Source organism: Scyliorhinus torazame, chromosome 4 (assembly GCF_047496885.1).
Source record: "Scyliorhinus torazame isolate Kashiwa2021f chromosome 4, sScyTor2.1, whole genome shotgun sequence".
NCBI lineage: Eukaryota > Metazoa > Chordata > Chondrichthyes > Carcharhiniformes > Scyliorhinidae > Scyliorhinus > Scyliorhinus torazame.
Window position 1 is genome coordinate 336356514 of NC_092710.1, and position 20102 is coordinate 336376615.

At 53.1% G+C, this 20102-nt stretch overlaps 1 protein-coding gene across 1 annotated transcript in view; it reads left to right on the forward strand.

Moving 5' to 3' along the window:
- The window catches only part of LOC140411161 (calpain-14-like), a 506371-nt gene that overhangs the window by 357414 nt on the left and 128855 nt on the right, over positions 1-20102 (forward strand). Inside the window, exons 7-8 of the mRNA XM_072500239.1 lie at positions 1371-1442; positions 11277-11365. Of these exons, the coding sequence (XP_072356340.1) occupies positions 1371-1442; positions 11277-11365 (161 nt within the window). The remainder of the gene's footprint in view (positions 1-1370; positions 1443-11276; positions 11366-20102) is intronic.

The window sequence follows — 20102 nt, forward strand, 5'->3', positions numbered from 1 at the left end:
TCTCCTGGGATGAAGGGCGGGAGTCTGCGACCCTCTCCCGGGATGAGGGATGGGAGTCTGCGTCCCTCTCCCGGGATGAGGGGTGGGAGTCTGAGGCCCTCTCCCGGGATGAGGGGTGGGAATCTGGGTCTCTCTCCCGGGATGAGGGGTGGGAGTCTGCGTTCCTCTCCCGGGATGAGGGGTGGGAGTCTGGGTCCCTCTCTCGGGATGAGGGGTGGGAGTCTGCGTCCCTCTGCCGGGATGAGGGGTTGGAGTCTGTGTCCCTCTCCCGGGATGAGGGGTGGGAGTCTGCGTCCCACTCCCGGGATGAGGGGTGGGAGCCTGGGTCCCACTCCCGTGATGAGGGGTGAGAGTCTGCGCCCCTCTCCCGGGATGAGGGGTGGAAGTCTGCATCCCTCTCCCGGGATGAGGGGTGGGAGGCTGTGTCGCTCTCCCGGGATGAGGGGTGGGAGTCTGCGTCCCTCTCCCGGGATGAGGGTTGGGAGGCTGTGTCTCTCTCCCGGGATGAGGGGTGGGAGTCTGCGTCCCTCACCCTGGATGAGGGGTGGGAGGCTGTATCTCTCTCCCGGGATCAGGGGTGGGAGTCTGGGTCTCTCTCCCGGGATCAGGGGTGGGAGGCTGTGTCTCTCTCCCGGGATGAGGGGTGGGAGTCTGCGTCCCTCTCCCGGGATGAGGGGTGGGAGTCTGTGTCTCTCTCCTGGGATGAAGGGTGGGAGTCTGCGTCCCTCTCCCAGGATGAGGTGTGGGAGCCTGGGTCCCACTCCCGGGATGAGGGGTGGGAGTCTGCGTCCCTCTCCTGGGATGAGGGGTGGGAGTCTGCGTCCCTCTCCCGGGATGAGGTGTGGGAGCCTGGGTCACACTCCCGGGATGAGGCGTGGGAGGCTGTGTCTCTCTCCCGGGATGAGGGGTGGGAGTCTGCGTCTCTCTCCCGGGATGAGGTGTGGGAGCCTGGGTCCCACTCCCGGGATGAGGGGTCGGAGTCTGTGTCCCTCTCCCGAATTAGGGTGGAAGTCTGCATCCCTCTCCCGGGATGAGGGGTGGGAGTCTGTGTCTCTCTCCTGGGATGAGGGGTGGGAGCCTGTGTCCCTCTCCCGGGATGAGGGTTGGGAGGCTGTGTCGCTCTCCCAGGGTTAATTGGAGTTGTGTGAAAGAGTGAGTGATCTGCTCAGGTTGAACATGGTGTGTGTATTGGAATTGTGCTCACTGGACCACATTGGGGGCCTGCTCATCACTATGTGGGGATCGTCAGTGCTGACAATATTCTCATAGGAGTTTCCATCATCCCGGCTGTCCTTTCACCAATTTCCTGAAATAGGGAATGACTAGATCTTACTTTTTGTTGACTTTGTGCTGTTTATGTTCCTGACCAGAATTCCAAAGAGCTGACCTTGCCGAATGGGATGGTGTTGACTCACGCATACACAGTGACCGGTGTTGAAGAGGTAATGTCTTCAGATCGTGCAGATCACATGAGCTCCATTCCTAACAATCTGCCATGTCCTGGATTTCATTTGGATAGATAAGATAGGGCAGTGGGCGAGTTACAAGGGCGTCTGACATCCTGAAGGACAGAGAGGAAAAGATGGAGGGGTAGCCCTGCTAATCAAAGATGGCGTCACTACATGGGAGAGGGATGACCTTCATTCCAAAGGTCAAGATATAGAATTAGTTTGGGTAGGGATACAAAATAGTAAAGGTGAGAAGCTACTTGAGGAGGAATTTAACGGCACCCTAATGCTAGCCACACTGTAGGACAGGGTATAGAGAAGGAAATGATGGGGGCTTTTGAGAAAGTACATGAATCATCGTGTGTGATTTCAATCTACATACAGTTTGGACCAATCAGGAATTTCTTCAGCCAGAGGGTGGTGAATCTGTGGAACTCTTTGCCGCAGAAGGCTGTGGAGGCCAAATCACTGAGTGTCTTTAAGACAGAGATAGATAGGTTCTTGATTAACGGGGGGATCAGGGGCTATGGGGAGAAGGCAGGAGAAGGGGGATGAGAAACATATCAGCCATGATAGAATGGTGAAGCAGACTCGATGGGCCGAATGGCCTAATTTTGCTCCTATGTCTTACGGTCTTATGGTAGCAGTGATCATGGCCCGTTATCAGTGGAGATGCAGTGGGAGGCATTTCAGGTGATATTTCGTAATATTTAGCAAAAATACATTGCAATGAGAAGGAAGGATTCGAGGGGAAGGACATACCATTTGTAGTTTGTAAGGATCCAAGACCAGACCCCCGGGATTTGGCAAGATCTGGCTATGGACCAATAACATTTGTTTTAAAGTGGAAAAAGTTTGAGATTGAAGAAACTTGTTAAGAGAATAAAGCCACAATACCCCACAGGTTTTGCACAAACAAAAATAAACTTTGCAAGGTTAAATAGATAAAACAATTTCTAATATCTATCTTATGCTCCAACATTCTTGGTTAATATAATTTACCTCGAGACGAAAGGGTTGCCACAGATTTCCCAGCAACCAACCCAGATATCAGTAGACACTAAATCAGCCAAACACATTGCAGCTGTGTCTCCCTCATGAGGATCTCTAAACTTTTCACTTTTGAAGATCAAGCCTCTGAATTCCCACAATACCTCTTCAACTTGGACTGCCTCGATGATTGCACAACCTCTTCCAGGAGTTCATTTTCATCTCCCAAACTAGCTGGCTAGCTTCACTGGGTTGGCACTGGCCATGGTTTCCACTAAGCTCCAAATCCCTCAGGTACACCACACAATAAATGACTCCCAGGGCTTCTTTTGATCCCTAACCATTTCCAGGATGGAGCCAGTGAACCTCTGCCAACTTCTAAACTCCCCAAGACTTCACCTGAGCCCTAACTGCACAGAACTGTCAAATGGCGACTGGAGATTGTCCTGAGCCCCAACGACACATAGCCACCTAACAGCAATACCTGGAAACTGTTAGCAGCAACACCCTTTCAGTATATCTGTTTCCCCACCTGCAGAATACCCACTCCTCCAGCAAACACACAGCTAAATTGACACCCTAGAACTTTCTTAAGCTCCAACCATCTCCATGATGACATAGCCTTCCAGGGGCCACTGGATGCTTTTAAATTAATTGTAGCTTTGACTCCCAAAACAAATCAACTCTGGACTTCTTTGCAAGCTGCGTAGACACCTTGGGCTGGATCCTCTGTTCCAGCAGCTAAATGCGGGCTCCAGCGGAGCATGTGTGGTCCTATACAACCAAGCAATCGTCGTGAAACCCTCAACGATTCCGGGACCGGTGAGGGACTAGCACGGTGACGGTTGAAACTCTTGCCCCTCGTGCCGAAAATGGCCGGAGAATGGCCGGATCCCATACAACATGGCGCCCCGCCATCCGCGACCCCACAGCCCAACCCCTGGCCACCCCCCACCAGTCCCCCAGCGCTCGCAGAAGCCCCCCCACCAGCGGCACAGATCCCGGCCAAGTGTGGCGGCGCTGGACACTGTCCGCAGCCGCCATGCCGGCTTCCCGCACGGCTGAGACCATGGGTGTCCCACGCCGTCAGGAACACAGCCCATCGGGGGCGGAGCGTTGCGGGGGGGGGGGGGGGCCGATGACGCGCCATTGCTGTCCCAACGGCATGCGGCGCACAACGCGATGGTGCCATTTCGGAGGGGGCGGAGCATGGCTGACCGACGTCAAACCGGCACCCGCCCCTATTTCGGCGTCGGAGCCCATTCCCCGCCCAACCCCTTGTCTCCAGTTGCCATCGAAGTAAGTCCACCTGCTGGTTTATGATTTTACCTTTGTTGCTGTTAACCCCTTAAATCAACATCGCTCCCTCATCTTAAATGTAATATTCCTCAAACTACTCAGAGGACCACTAATTAGATTTAACAAGAAAAAAAGATTTACCAACCAATGAAAAAAATTAATTATCATACAACACGCCTTTACTCCCCCTTAGTTTAACAATTACACACAGGGTTTAGGATTAACATGGATTTCAAAATATATCTTAAAGTACAATGTCTCATTAACACAGTGTCCCCTTTAAACACACAAGATGGCTCTGGGCAAATGCGTTCTCCACGCTGAACCCCAAGTGAATATCTCCTCAGAATCCTCCCAGATAATTGTCACATGAGAATTTCCAAACTCCACTCCTCAAAACAGGCTTTAAAATCTTCTCCCACAATTATGCTTTCCCTTAGCGGCATGCATTCGGAAATCCAGACCAGGGGCTGGACTCTCCATTTGGGAGACTACGTCCAGGGACACTTCTGCAAAACGGTCACTGATCCCGTGCTGTGAGGGTGAGGGGGGGCTACCAGGGAGGCAGCGTAGAGCTGTCGGCTCTAGCTGCCAATACGGCCAGAGCATTGCCGGGTCCGTGGCCGTGCATGCACATGGCGTCAGCCTACAGCGGCCGCGCTGTGCTTCATGGTGGACACAGCCCGCAGACCTAGACTGCAAAAATAGTTCCCTTCGCGTGCTCCGGACTGCCCCCCCCCACAGTGCCCCCAGCCCCAAACGAAGCCCCCCCTGCCCGCGGATCGGACCTCCCCCCCCGATTGTCGCGGTGCTGGACTGAGTCCGCAGCCGCCACGCTGAGTTCACAATGGGCAAGACCACACGTGTCCCACGCCGTCGGTAACTCGGCCAAACGGGGGCGGAGCATCACGAAAGCGGCACCGCCCCCGATTTTGGCATCATTGGGAATTCTTTGCCCTCTCGCCGAACGCGATTTCGGCATTAGGAATCGGAGAATTCAGCCCCAGGTTTTCCAAACAAAGCATTGGCTCCACTTTTAACAGTGAATAACCTCACACTTATCCAAATTATACTGCATCTGCCACTGATTCACCCACTTGCCCAACCTGTCCATGCGCTTTAATCTCTTATGCGGGACTTTGTCAAACGCCTTCTGAAAGTCCAAATATACCACATCGACTGGCTCCCTCTTGTCAACTGTACTGGTTACATCTTCAAAGAATTTAACCTTCAAAAGGGGAAAACATTCCAGGATTTTACACCAACCCCTTTTAGGTTTCCGTTGTCTGAACCGCTTTTCCACCAACTCTGATTTCCACAGTTATTTCAACTCCCTCCGGCTATAATAAAATGTCACAAACCTGGAAATCACTTCAGATCTCATTCTGGTGCCTCAGCCTTCTTCTCAGCTCTGTCTGTTTTTACTGAACAGTTTTCGGTTCTAGTACATCTAACCTCAGACTTCTTGGAAACCTTTCTTCTTTTCTCTAATTTTTTCAACCAGCTGCTCTTCAGATCTTTGCACTTGTTTTCTTAACCATTACTCCATGGTAATTGAAGATATAACCAGAACAGTCTGCTCTCTAGTTGGTTTCTCCACATATTGGTCAAGAAAACCATCCCATATACACTCCAGGAATTCCTCCTCTGCGGCATTGTGGCTAATTTGATTTGCCCAATCTATGTGAAGATTCAAATCACCCAAGATCACCGATATTCCCTTATTACATGCATCAGTAACTTCTTGTTTAATGCCATTCCCAACATCACCACTGCAATTTGGGGGTCTATATTGTCATAATATACACCAGTATATCATGGTGCAGACACACACACACACTGATGGACACACAGCAAGACCAATCAACACACACAACACCGCAGCAAATCACCAGTTAGAGCACACTCACTATAAAGACAGGGGGCATCAGAGTTCCCGCTCAGTCGGGATGCAGCCTCTCAGAAGGACAGAGCTTACAGCTTACAGCACAGATCCTCACCATGTGCTGAGTGCATAGACTGGTTCGGACAGGCATAGGTCTTTAGTTTAATCTAACATCGTGTTAACCCACAGTGAAAGTATGTTCAACAGTTTCTAACTTAATCAAATAGTGTTGTACTATTTTAAGTGTTGGTGGCCTGTATGTGTTCCAAGGATCCAGAGCACCCAACACATCATATACACAACATCCACCTTGGTATTTCTCAACTCTACCCATACAGACTCCACATTGTCAGAGCTACTATCCTTTCTCACTATTGTGTTAATTTCAACCTCCAACCAACAGTGCCACGCCACCACCTTTTCTTTTATGCCTGTCCTTCCTAAATATTGAATATCCTGGGACATTCAGTTCCCATCCCTGGTCACCCTGCAGCCATGACTCTGTAATCCCGCAAAGCTAACACCCTCCAGACCAGGCAACATCCTGGTAGACCTCCTCTGCACCCTATCCTAAGCCTCCACATTCTTCTGGTAGTGTGGCGACCAGAATTGTGTGTAATACTCCAAGTGCGGCCTTTCCAATGTTCCATACAACTGCAGCATGACTTGCCAGTTTTAAAACTCAATGCCCCGTCCAATGAAGGCAAGCATTCCGTATACTTTCTTGACTACCTTGTCCACTTGTGTTGCCACTTTCAAAGATCTGTGGACCTACACGCCCAGATATCTCTGACTTTCTCTTGTCCGAAGAGTTTTGCCATTTATGGTATATTTCCCCTCTATGTTAGACGTACCAAAATGCATTTCCTCACATTTGTTTGGATTAAACTCCATTTGCCATTTCTCTGCCCAAGTTTCCAACCTATCCAGATCCTGCTGTATCTTTTGACAATCCTCAACACTATCTGCCACTCCACCAACCTTGGTGTCATCCGCAAACTTACTAACAGATGTCCCAGCACAGATCCCTGTGGAACACCACTAGTCACAACCTTCCATTCAGAAATTCTCCTGTTCCATTCAGAGTTTCTGTGTAATTCTCCAGTCTGAAGCCTGTGTAATTCTCCTGTTTGGGGTGCGTGTATTTATCTTCTTTAATGCCTGTGTAATTATCCTGTTTGAGGCTTGCATAATTGTCTGCCTGAGGCCTGCGTAATTCTCCTGTTTGCGGCCTGTGTATTTCTCCTTTCTGAGGCCTATGTAATTATCCTGTCTGAGGCCAGTGCAGCTCTCCTTTTTGAAGCCTGCATAAATCTCCTGTTTGAGGCCTGTGTAATTCTCTTGTTTGAGGCCTGTGTATTTATCCTCTTTATGACCTGTGTAATTCTCCTCTTTGAGGCCTGTGTATTACTCCTGTCTGAGGCCTGTGTAGCTCTCCTGCTTGAAGCCAATAATTATTCTGTTTGAGGCCTGTGTAATTATTTTGTTTGAGGCCTGTTTAATTTTCCTGTCTGAAGCATGTGTAATTCTCCTGTTCATTGCATGTGTAATTTTCCTTTTTGAGGCCTATGTAATTCTCCTGTTTGAGGCCAGTGTTATTCTTTTGTTGGAGGCCTGTGTAATCCACCCGTTTAAGGTCTGTGTATTTCTCCTCTTAGTAACTTGAGTAATTCTCCTGTTTGAGGCCTGCAAATTACTCCTGTTTAGCCCTCCTGCTTGAAGCCAATAATTATTCAGCTTGAGGCATGTGTAATTCTCTGTTTGGACACCTGTGTATTTCAACTGTTTGAGGCCTGTGTAATTCTCTTGTTTGAAGTCTGCTCAATTCTCTGTTTGAGGCTGTGTAATTTTCCTATTTGAGGCATGTCCAATTCTCTTGGTGTATTTCCCCTGGTGGAGCCCTGTGTAATTCTCCTTTTTGAGCTCTGTGTAATTTTCTGTTTGGGGCATGTATATTTTATCTGTTTGAGGAATGTTTAATTCTCCTGTTTGAGGCCTGTGTATTTCTCCTGTTTAATGCCTGTGTAATTCACCTGTTTGAGGCCTGTGTAGTTCATGTTTTTGCGGCCTGTGTATTTCACCTGTTTGAGGCTTGTGTAATTCTCTTTTTTGAGGCCTGTGTAATTCTGCCATTTGACGCCTATGCAATTCTCTGTGTGAGGCTTGTGTAGCTTTCCTGTTTGAGGGCTGTGTAGTTGTCCTGTCTGAGGAGTGTGTGTTTCTTCTGTTTGTGGTCTGTGTAGCTCTCCTGTTTGAAGCCTATAATTCTCCAGTTTGAGGGCTGTGTTCTTCTCTGTTTGAGGCCTGTGTGATTCTCTGTTTGAGGCCTGTTTATTTTGCCTGTTTGAGAGCTGTGTAATTCTCCTGTTTAAGGCCTCTGCAATTCTACTGTCTGAGGCATGTGTAACTCTCTGGTTGAGATGTGTGTATTTCTTCTGTTTGAGCCCTGTGTAATTCTCTTGTATGATGCCTGTGTAACTCTCTGAGACATGTGTATTTCTCCTGTCTGAAGCCTATGCATGTCTCCTGTTTGAGCCTGTATAATTCTCATGTTTGAGGTATGTAAGGATCCTGCCAAAAAACCTTTGTCCATTTTGTGTTTCTTTCTTAATTCCTGTCCTGATGACTACCTTTAATCTACAGTCTTCTTGCTAGCTGCTGCAATACTGGGATTTTTGCTTAAGCTACAGATTTTAGGCAAACCGAAACACTCCTGGTCTAATGAAGTAGCCCAGGACTCCCCCTTTATGCTTTGTAGCAGGATCCGTGATGTCAGTTTGATAGACTTGGCAAGCAGCCAATTGGTGAGTCTGAAATTCTGAGGCATTGTCTGTTCTTGCTTGCAATTGGTGGAGCCATTTGGAACATTCCAGAAGAAAGGCAGGTCATGTGAAAATCTCCATTTTGTCATGAGTTCTGTGAGAAGTCACAGGCAGGAAGCAGTTGGAAAGCACTCTCTGTTCTCTCTGCCAGGCAATTCAAAACACTCTTAGCCAGACCTGCTTGGCACTCCTATTTAAAAGGCACAGGCAGCAGCCCGACCTGTGAATGGAACTATTGGAGTGAAAGGCTGCAAGTAGGTTCTAATCCTCTGTCCCAATGGCTAGGAAATATCCAACCTGAGAACTTTCTTCATGATACAGCCGGAGTCTCTAAACAGAGACCAGGCGAATGGAAAAGTCTGTACTTCCTCAGGTATAAAGGGCGGGATTCACGACGGCGTGAACGGGCCGCTGGGAGAACCGGTTCTGGCCCCTACAGGGGGCCAGCACGGCGCTGGAGCGGTTCACGCCGCTCCAGCCTCCCATCCTGGCGCCAACTGGGCGCCCCAGCACTGCGGTGGCCATGCCCAACGCGCCGGGCCCGACGCAACATGGCGCGGGGGTTCAGGGGCCGGCGCGCAAGAAAATAGGCCCGGGGAGCGAGAGGCAGGTCTTCCGATCGGTGGGCCCGGACCGTGGACCAGACCCCATTGGAGGCCCCCCCGGGGACGGAGCCCCCCCCCCCCCCCCCCCCCCCACAGGCCATCCCCCCGACCCAGCAGAGTTCCTGCCGGCTGTGACCAGGTCTGGACGGCGCCGGCGGGACTCTGCCGTTTCCGCCCGGCCGCTCAGCCCATCCGGGCCGGAGACTCGGCGGCCCAGCCGCGTACAGCTGCCCGCGACCGGCGCCGTGCCAAACGCGACGGCGCCAATGCCGCCGATTCCGTCGGGGTGGCGTGGCCCGGTCGCGGGGATTCTCCGGCCCGGCCCCGGACTGGGAGAATCCCGCCCAAAGCTCCAGTATTATCTGAGGGAGATGGAGGCTCCATCTGGTGGTCGAAGGACAGACGTGCACCAACCTGTGTAAGGCTCCATCTGGTGGTCGAAGGATAGAATTGAACTGATCTAAATCTCCTGTGTGAATCAATTCCCAGAGGGTCACATTCAGAGAAGACCGGAACATACAGAGACCACAACCTCAGCAGCTAAAATTCATCTCAAACCTTTTCCTTCAATTCCCGTTATTTAAATTCTTCCCCTACTCCTTCACCGTGTGTCTGTCTTGTGTGTGTTTGGGTGGAGCATGGGACGGGGTTTTGGGACTACGTAGCCTCGTAGACTACTGTTCTGTTATTACCATTATATGTCCATCTTACATTCTTATTATAAATAAACAGTTTGTTAATGTTTTACTCATAAATCTGATGCCTGTAACTCAATTGAGCAGTCAAGGATTAAAGATCCCAGGAAAATATACAAATTATTCATTAATTCACTTAGGTTGGGACTCTGGGGTCTGTGGGGCAGGAACTGATCGCACACTCGCCCAAGGCAACAGAGGCCTGTGTCACTCTCTGTTTGAGGCCTGTGTAACTCTAGTTTGAGGCCTGTGCAATTCTCCTGTCTGAGACTTGTGTATTTCTTCTGTTTAAGCCTGTGTAATACTCCTGCATGAGGCCTGTGTATTTCTCCTATCCAAGGCCTGTGTATTTCTCCTGTTTGAGGCCTGTGTAGCTCTCCTGCTGAAGCATGCAATTCTCCTATTTGAGGTGTGTGTAATTCTCTGTTTGAAGCCTGTGTAAGTCTCTGAGGCCTGTGTATTTCGCCTGTTTGAGGCTTGGGCAATTTTCTGTCTGAGGCTTGTATTGCTTTTGTATTGTTTAAGGACATTCCAGTCTCTGAGGCCTGTGCTGTTCTCCAGCTTGGGGCCTGTGTAGTTCTCCTGTTTGAGGCCTGTGTGTTTACCCTGTCCCCATAATGTGTGCTTAGCCTGTCTCCAGCCTGTGTTTAGCTTGTCCCTAACCTTTGTGTTTTAGGGGAGGCCATAGCGTAGTGGCATTGTCACATCAATAGTAAACCAGAAACCCAGGGTAATGCTCTGGGGACCTGGGTTCAAATCCCACCACGGCAGATGGTCAAAATTGACTTCAATAAAAATCTGGAATTAAAAGTCTAATGATGACCATGAAAACATTGTCACTTGTTGTAAAAACCCATCTGGCTCACTAATGTCCTTAAGGGAAGGAAATTGGCCATCCTTACCTGGTCTGGCTCACATCTGACTCCAGACCCACAACAATGTGGTTGACTCTTAACTGCGCCTCAAGGGCAATTAGGGTTGGGCAATAAATACTGGCACAGCCTGCGAAGCCACGCCTGACGGAATTTAAAAAAAAGTCTGTCTCCAGCCTGTGTGTTTCGCCTGTCTTTTGCTTGTCTCTTTACCCTGTCTCCAGCCTGTGCTTAACCTGTCTCCAGCCTGTGTGTTTAACCTGTCTGAGGCCTGTGTATATAGCCTGTCTGAGGCCTGTGTATTTAGCCTGTCTGAGGCTGTGTATTTAGCCTGCCTGAGGCCTGTGTATTTAGCCTGTCTGAATCCTGTGTGTTTAGCCTGTCTGGGCCTGTGTATATCGCCTGTCTGAGGCCTGTGAATTTAGCCTGTCTGAGGCCTGTGAATTTAGCCTGTCTGAGGCCTGTGTATTTAGCCTGTCTGAGGCCTGTGAATTTAGCCTGTCTGAGGCCTGCGTGTTTACCTTAACTGAGCGTTTGCATGAGGCCAGTGTATGGAGCCTGTCTGTGTACTTTTCCTGTTTCATTCTGCCTCTTTATTGTGGAGCACAAGAATCCTGAAATATCTCCCTGTTTTCTTTCCCGGTGGTGTGTGCGGAGCAGGTGCCATACAAAAACCGGATAGAGCAGTTAATCCGAATCAGGAATCCGTGGGGTAACGATGTGGAGTGGAATGAGCGTTGGAGTGATCGGTGAGTTCAGCAGTTACCATGACAACTGAATATTATACCACTCCCTTCATGTGGTAGTCACCACTGTTGTATTGTATATACAGCATACGAGGGGTATTACGGTAAGGCCCCTGTACTACAGGTGCGGGGGTAGATCCCTGCCTGCTGGCTCCGCCCAGTAGGTGGAGTATAAATGTGTGGCTCTTTCGGCAGCAGCTGCGGAAGGCTCCACATCTCTGCGTAATAAAACCTCGATTACTCTCTACTCTTGTATACACAGAACACACACAGAACATTACAGCGCAGTACAGGCCCTTCGGCCCTCGATGTTGCGCCGACCTGTGAAACCACTCTAAAGCCCATCTACACTATTCCCTTATCGTCTCGTCGTAATTGATAGAACATCAATTTATTACGCAGAGATTTTATAACGATGGATCTCCACATCCAGCCTGATCACCTGCAGCTGCACCCTCAAGCAGACAACGCCACGTCGGCATTCGCACATTGGCTAGCTTGCTTTGAAGCCTACATCGGATCTGCGACAGAACCACACTCAGAGGCACAGAAGCTCCAGATCCTTTACACGCGGCTGAGCTCCGATATCTTTCCCCTCATCCGGGACGCACCGACCTACGCTGAGGCCTTGGCGCAACTGAAGGAGAACTACATTCAGCAGACTAACAGAATCTATGCCAGGCACCTCCTGTCCCCGCGGCATCAACTCCCCGGTGAGCCTGTGGAAGATTTCTGGCGTGCCCTGCACATCCTGGTGAGAGGCTGCGATTGCCAGGCCGTTTTGGCCATTGAGCATTCTGACCTGCTGCTGAGAGATGCGTTCGCTACGGGCATAGGGTCGGCCTACATCCGCCAGCGCCTCTTAGAAGGGGCTACCCGCGACCTCGCAGTGACCAAGAAACTAGCGCTCTCGCTCACAGTCGCGTCACGCAATGTACAGGCGTATGTCCCCCTGCCCCCGACCACACGGCCCACCACTCCTGGGCATCGTGTACCCCGTCAGCGAACACCCCATCGTGGACCCCATCAGCAACCGCCCCCAGCCAACTCCAGGCCTGCGCCGCGCGGCAGCCAACCAACCCCGGGGGACCCAAGTGCTACTTCTGCGGACAGTCAAAACACCCCTAGCAGCGCTGCCCGGCGCGGAGCGCGCTCTGCAAGGCCTGCGGGAAGAAAGGACATTTTGCTGCTGTGTGCCAGGCCCGCTCGGTAGCCGCTATTGTCCCTGCACTCTCCACGTGCGTCCCGTGGGCGCCGCCATCTTGCTCGCCATCTTCCTCACCTCACAACACGTGCAGCCCATGGGCACCGCCATCGTGCTCGCCTCACAACACGTGCGGCCGTGGGCTCCGCCATCCTCCCCGCCTCAGGACCCCTGCTCGTCGGCCACCTCTTCGGGCTGCTCATCGCCTGCAACCGCCGCCTCCATCTCGATCGACCAGTCCCGACCGCACAACCTCGCGACCATGTCGACGACAGTGAAGGTCGACAGGCACAAGATAGCCTGCCTTCTGGACTCCGGGAGCACTGAGAGCTTCATCCACCCCGATACGGTAAGGCGCTGCTCCCTCACGGTACACCCCATTAACCAGAAAATCTCCCTGGCCTCCGGATCCCACTCCGTGGCGATCTGGGCGTATTGCACCGCCACCCTCACCATCCAGGGCATAGAGTTCAGCGGCTTCCGGCTCTACGTCCTCCCCGACCCCTGCGCTGCCTTACTACTCGGACTGGACTTCCAGTGCAACCTCCAGAGCCTAACCCTGAAATTTGGCGGGCCCCTACCACCCCTTACTGTGTGCGGCCTCACGACCCTTAAGGTCGACCCGCCTTCTCTGTTTGCAAACCTCACGCCGGATTGCAAACCCGTCGCCACGAGGAGCAGACGGTACAGCGCCCAGGACAGGACCTTCGTCAGGTCTGAGGTCCAGCGGCTGCTGCGGGAAGGTATCATCGAGGCCAGCAACAGCCCCTGGAGAGCCCAAGTGGTAGTTGTGAAAACTGAGGAGAAACACAGGAAGGTCGTTGACTACAGTCAGACCATCAATCGGTACACGCAGCTCGACGCGTACCCCCTCCCACGCATATCTGATATGGTCAATCAGATTGCACAGTACCGGGTCTTCTCGGCAGTGGACCGAAGATCTGCCTACCACCAGCTCCCCATTCGCAAGGTGGACCGCCCGTACACCACGTTTAAAGCAGGCGGCCTCCTTTACCACTTCCTTAGGGTTCCCTTTGGCATCACTAACGAGATCTTGGTCTTCCAATGGGAGATGGACCGAATGGTTGACCGGTACGGGCTACGGGCCATCCTTCCGTACCTGGATAACGTCACTATCTGCGGCCATGACCAGCAGGACCACGACGCTAACCTTTCCAAATTCCTCCACACCGATAAACTCCTCAGCCTAACCGACAACAAGAAGTGCGTGTTCAGCACGAACCGATTAGCCATCCTCGGCTATGTGGTTCAGAACAGAGTTCTAGGGTCCGACCCCGATCACATGCGCCCCCTCATGGAACTCCCCTTTCCCCACTGCCCCAAGGCCCTCAAACGATGCCTGGGCTTCTTCTCGTACTATGCCTAGTGGGTCCCTAACTATGCGGACAATGCCCGCCCACTCATCCACTCCACAGTTTTCCCCTGATGGTCGAGGCTCACCAGGCCTTCAACCGTATCAAGGCCGACATCGCCAAGGCCGCGATGCACGTGGTCGACGAGACGCTCCCCTTCCAAGTCGAGAGCGATGCATCAGACGTCGCTCTAGCCGCCACCCTCAAACAGGCAGGTAGGTCCGTGGCATTCTTTTCCCGCACCCTCCATGCCTCCGAAATTTGCCACTCCTGCGTCGAAAAGGAGACCCAAGCTATCGTTGAAGCTGTGCAGCATTGGAGGCATTACCTGGCCGGCAGGAGATTCACTCTCCTCACTGACCAACGGTCAGTTGCCTTCATGTTTCACAACACACAGCGGGGTAAGATCAAAAATGATAAGATCCACCTACAATTACGAGATTTTGTATCGCCCCGGCAAGCTCAACGAGCCCCTCGATGCCCTATCCCAAGGTACTTGTGCCAGCGCACAAGTGGACCTATTCCGGACTCTGCAAGATGATCTCTGTCACCCAGGGGTCACCTGCTTTTATCACTTCATAAAGGCCCGCAACCTGCCCTTCTCCATTGCGGAGGTCAGGGCTGTCACCAGAGACTGGCAGGTCTGCGCAGAGTGCAAACCGCACTTCTACCGGCCAGACCGTGCGCGCCTGGTGAAGGCCTCCCGCCCCTTTGAACGCCTCAGCGTGGACATCAAAGGCTGATGTCCACCGATGTCCACCCCTCCACCGATCGCAACACGTACTTTCTTAATGTGGTCGACGAGTATTCCAGATTCCCCTTCGCCATCCCATGCCCCGATATGACGTCTGCCACCGTCATCAAAGCCCTCAACACCATCTTCGCTCTGTTCGGGTTCCCTGCCTACGTCCACAGCGACCGGGGATCCTGATTCATGAGCGATGATCTGCGCCAGAACCTGCTCAACAGGGGCATTGCCTCGAGCAGGACGACCAGCTACAACCCCCGGGGAAACGGGCAGGTGGAGCGGGAGAATGGGATGGTCTGGAAGGCCGTCCAGCTGGCCCTACGGTCCAGAAATCTCCCGGCCTCCCGCTGGCAGGAGGTCCTCCCCGACGCCCTCCACTCCATTCGGTCACTCCTTTGCACTGTGACTAACGGAACTCCCCATGAACGTCTCTTTGCCTTCCCCAGGAAGTCCACCTCCGGGGTTTCACTCCCAACATGGCTGGCAGCTCCAGGACCTGTTCATCTCCGCAAGCACGTGCGGCTACACAAGGTGGACCCGTTGGTTGAGAGGGTACAGTTACTCCATGCGAACCCGGAGTACGCCTACGTAGCGTACCCCGACGGCCGCCAAGACACAGTCTCCCTCAGGAACCTGGCACCAGCTGGGTCCCCACACCACCCTCCCCCTCTGCCCCGGCGCCACCCTCCCTCCCCCCAGCGCACCCCACCACAGCCCCCGCTCCAGGCCGATCCGTCCTCCCCTTGGTCCCACCCGGGGATGAAGATGAGGTCGACACGCTCCCGGAGTCACCGACGCCTGAACTGCGGCGCTCGCAACGACGGATCAAGGCGCCCGATCGTCTGAATTTGTAACCTCTTTCTTAAATTTTAAACAACCTGTATGTAAATAGTTTTCCACCACCCCCGCTGGACTCTTTATTAACAGGGGGGTGAATGTGGTAGTCACCACTGTTGTATTGTATATACTGCATTCGAGGGTATGACGGTAAGGCTCCTGTACTACAGGTACGGGGGTAGATCCCTGCCTGCTGGCTCCGCCCAGTAGGCGGAGTATAAATGTGTGTGCTCTCCGAGCTGCAGCCATTTCGGCAGCAGCTGCGGTTGGCTACACATCTCTGCGTAATAAAGCCTCGATTACTCTCTACTCTCGTCTCGTTGTAATTGATAGTGCATCACTTCATTCACACACAGCTTCCCGTGCCGTTCTGACTGAGTCTCATTTACAGTCAGGCCGGTAGCGGGCTCCTCAAGGGTCCTTCTCTGCTCCCATGTCTTTGTGGAAACAGCTTTGAGTTTCCACCGAGTAATCTAGCTGGAAGCTGCTGAATCCTCTCGCTGCCCCTCGCAGTGATGTTAAACACGACACCCATTTATAAATGACCTGGCCGCAATGGAACTGGCAGGAGGTTTGTGAGTAACAATGCACTGGGATGGGTTTATGCTGTGTGTCAGCTGTGCTCACTGTAAAGCACTCTGCAGGTTCACATTGTACTCCAGATATACGATCACAACACTGGTTAAAACACCAGTGCTGCCCTGTTGGAGCTTTTGGATAAGATGTCTTAGACGTGAATGTAAAAGGCCCCCAGGGCACAATTTGAGGAAAAGCTGGAGACGTTTGCCTCAGAAATCATCACAACAACGGCATTTCGAGTCATTTATAACATTGCTGTTTGCAGGAGATGGTCGAGGGAATTTAAAAAAATTTGTTCATGTGTTGTGGCCATCGCTGGTTCAGCCAGCATCTATTCCCCAGCTCTAAATCCTCTTCAGATGGTGGTGGACAGCTGCCTTCTCGAACTGCTGCAGTCCCTGAAGTGTAGGTACACCCGCAGTGCTGCTAGGAAGGGAGTTCCAGGATTTTTCCCAAGCCTGGATATTGTCCAGGTCTTGCTGCATTTGGACATGGACTGCTTCAGTATCTGAGGAGTCGCGAATGGTGCTGAACATTGTGCAGTCATCCGCAAACATCCCCGCTTCTGAGCTTATGATGGAAGGGAGGTCATTGATGAAGCAGCTGAAGATGGTTGGGCCGAGGACACTACCCTGAGGAACTCCTGCAGTGATGTCCTGGAGCTGAGATGATTGAACTCTAACAACCACAACCATCTTCCTCCCTTGTTGTGGATACGCTGGGCGGGATTCTCCCAACGGGAGTCTAAGTGCCGACGCCGGAGTAAAAACCGGAGTATTTTACTCCGGTATCGGTGCCCGTTCCCAGACCCCTATTCTCGGCCCTCCGTGGGGCTAGCAGGGGGGGTCGCGCGATCTACGGTAGCGGGGCCTCGGCACGGCGTCAGAGACCCGGCGCCGCGTTAAAGACGGCAACTAACGCATGCGCGGTGGCCGTCCTCCCAGGCCGCCCCGCACATGGCGAATGGACCCAGGCTCGCCGGCAGAGGAAAGGAGGCCCGCCAACAGAGAGGCTGGCCCGCCGATCAGTTGGTCCCGATCGCGTACCAGGCCACTCGGGAGACCCCCCCCCCGGGGACGGAGCCCCCCCCCGCCCCCCCACAGGCCGCCCCCCCAAGCCTTCGCAATGAGTACCCGCCGGCGCCGTCCACACCTGGGCCGTTTAGGGAGAATTCCGCCCCCTGTGAATTGCACTTTGAGACTTGCTAAGGTATTGAAATGGGCTTTATTTATCTATTTTGTGTAAAAATATCTGAGGGTTTACCACTGTCAAGTCACCTGATCAGATCAGGAACACTTTCATTACTATCCTCACCGAACTCTTGCATATGGGGGGTGCTGGGGGGGGGGGGGAGAGGGGGGAGAGGAAGGGAGGGGAGGGGAGGGGTGGGGCAGGGGGCCAGCGGGGAAGCCTTGCCCAGTACTGCCCTCTCGTTGTCTGATGCACTATCAATTACAACGAGACGAGAGTAGAGAGTAATCGAGCTTTATTACGCAGAGATGTGTGGCCTCCCGCAGCTGCTGCTGAAATGGCTGCAGTTCGGAGAGCACACACATTTATACTCCGCCTACTGGGCGGAGCCAGCAGGCAGGGATCTACCCCCGTACCTGTAGTACAGGAGCCTTACCGTATGTGCACTATATACAAACAGTGGTGACTACCACATTCACCTCCTGTTAAAAAAGAGTCCAGCGGGGGTGGTGGAAAACTATTTACATGTAAGTGAGCATTTTTACGTGTACAGTTCTGGAAAAGTTCACAAATTCAGCCGGTCGGGACCTTGATTCTCCGTTGTGAGCGCCGCAGTCCCGGTGGCGATGCAGGCGGCGGCTTGGTCGCCGGTGACTCCGGGAGCGTGTAGTCCTCATCTTCATCCCCGGGTGGAACCAATGAGAGGTGGGCTGGGGGGAGTATGGGTGGCGCCGGGGCAGTTAGGGGGGGTGGGGACCCAGCTGGTCCCAGGTCCCTGAGGGAGACTGTGTCTTGGCAGCATCGGGGTACACCACGTAGGCGTACTGCGGGTTCGCATGCAGCAGTTGTACCCTCTCAACCAACGGGTCCACCTTGTGGAGCCGCACGTGTTTGCGGAGGAGAACGGGCCCTGGAGCTGCCAGCCATGTTGGGAGCGAAACCCCGGAGGTGGACTTCCTGGGGAAGGCAAAGAGACTTTCATGGGGGATTTCGTTAGTCGCAGTGCACAGGAGCGATCGGATGGAGTGGAGCGCGTTGGGGAGGACCTCCTGCCAGCGGGAGACTGGGAGATTTTCAGACCGCAGGGCCAGCAGGACGGCCTTCCAGACCGTCACGTTCTCCCTCTCCACCTGCCCGTTTCCCCGGGGGTTGTAGCTGGTCGTCCTGCTCGAGGCAATGCCCTTGCTGAGCAGGAACTGACGCAGCTCATCACTCACAAAGGAGGATCCCCGGTCGCTGTTGGCGTAAGTGGGGAAACCGAACAGAGTGAAGATGCTGTTGAGTGCTTTAATGACCGGGCATGGGATGGCGAAGGGGAATCTGGGGTATTCATCGACCACGTTCAGGAAGTATGTGTTTCGGTCGGAGTAGGGGAGGGGCCCTTTGAAGTCCATGCTGAGGTGTTCAAAGGGGCGGGAGGCCTTCACCAGGCGCGCTCCGTCTGGCCGATAGAAGTGTGGTTTGCCCTCCGCACAGACCTGGCAGTCTCTGGTGATAGCCCTGACCTCCGCAATGGAGTCGGGCAGATTGCGGGCCTTTATGAAGTGAAAGAACCGGGTGACCCCTGGGTGACAGAGACCATCGTGGAGGGCCCGGAGTCGGTCCACTTGTGCGCTGGCACATGTACCTCGGGATAGGACATCGGGGGGCTCGTTGAGCTGACCGGGGCGATACAGTATCTCGTAATTGTAAGTGGAGAGCTCGATCCTCCACCTCAAGGTTTTATCGTTTTTGACCTTGGCCCGCTGTGAGTTATTGAACATGAAGGCTACCGACCGTTGGTCAGTGAGGCCGGCAGTGGTCTCCTGCCAGCCAGGTAATGCCTCCAATGCCGCACAGCCTCAACGATGGCTTGGGCCTCCTTTTCGACGGAGGAGTGACGAATTTATGAGGCATGGAGGGTGCGGGGAAAGAATGCCACGGGTCTGCCTGCCTGGTTGAGGGTGGCAGCTGGAGCGACGTCTGATGCATCGCTCTCAACTTGAAAGGGGAGCGTCTCGTCGACCACGTGCATCGCGGCCTTGGCGATGTCGGCCTTGATACGGTTGAAGGCCTGGTGAGCCTCGGGGGGCAGGGGGAAAACTGTGGAGTGAATGAGTGGGCGGGCCTTGTCTGCATCATTAGGGACCCACTGGGCGTAGTGCAAGAAGAACCCCAGGCATTGTTTGATGGCCTTGGGGCAGTGGGGGAGTTCCATGAGGGGGCGCATGTGATCGGGGTCGGGCCCTAGAACTCCATTTTTCACCACATAGCCAAGGATGGCTGAGCGGTTGGTGCTGAACACGCACTTCTCCTTGTTATGGGCAGCACGGTAGCATTGTGGATAGCACAATTGCTTCACAGCTCCAGGGTCCCAGGTTCGATTCCAGCTTGGGTCACTGTCTGTGTGGAGTCTGCACATCCTCCCCGTGTCTGCGTGGGTTTCCTCCGGGTGCACCGGTTTCCTCCCACAGTCCAAAGATGTGCAGGTTAGGTGGATTGGCCATGATAAATTGCCCTTCGTGTCCAAAATTGCCCTTAGGGTTGGGTGGGGTTACTGGGTTATGGGGATAGGGTGGAGGTGTTGACTTGGGGTGCTCTTTCCAAGAGCCGGTGCAGACTCGATGGGCCAAATGGCCTCCTTCTGCACTGTAAATTCTATGAAAAATTATACGTTAGGTTCAGGAGTTTGGCGGTGTGGAGAAATGTGGAAAAGTTAGCGTCGTGGCCCTGCTGATCATGGCCGCAGATAGCGGCGTTATCCAGGTACGGGAAGGTGGCCCGCAGTCCGTACCGGTCAAATATTCGGTCCATCTCCCGTTGGAAGAT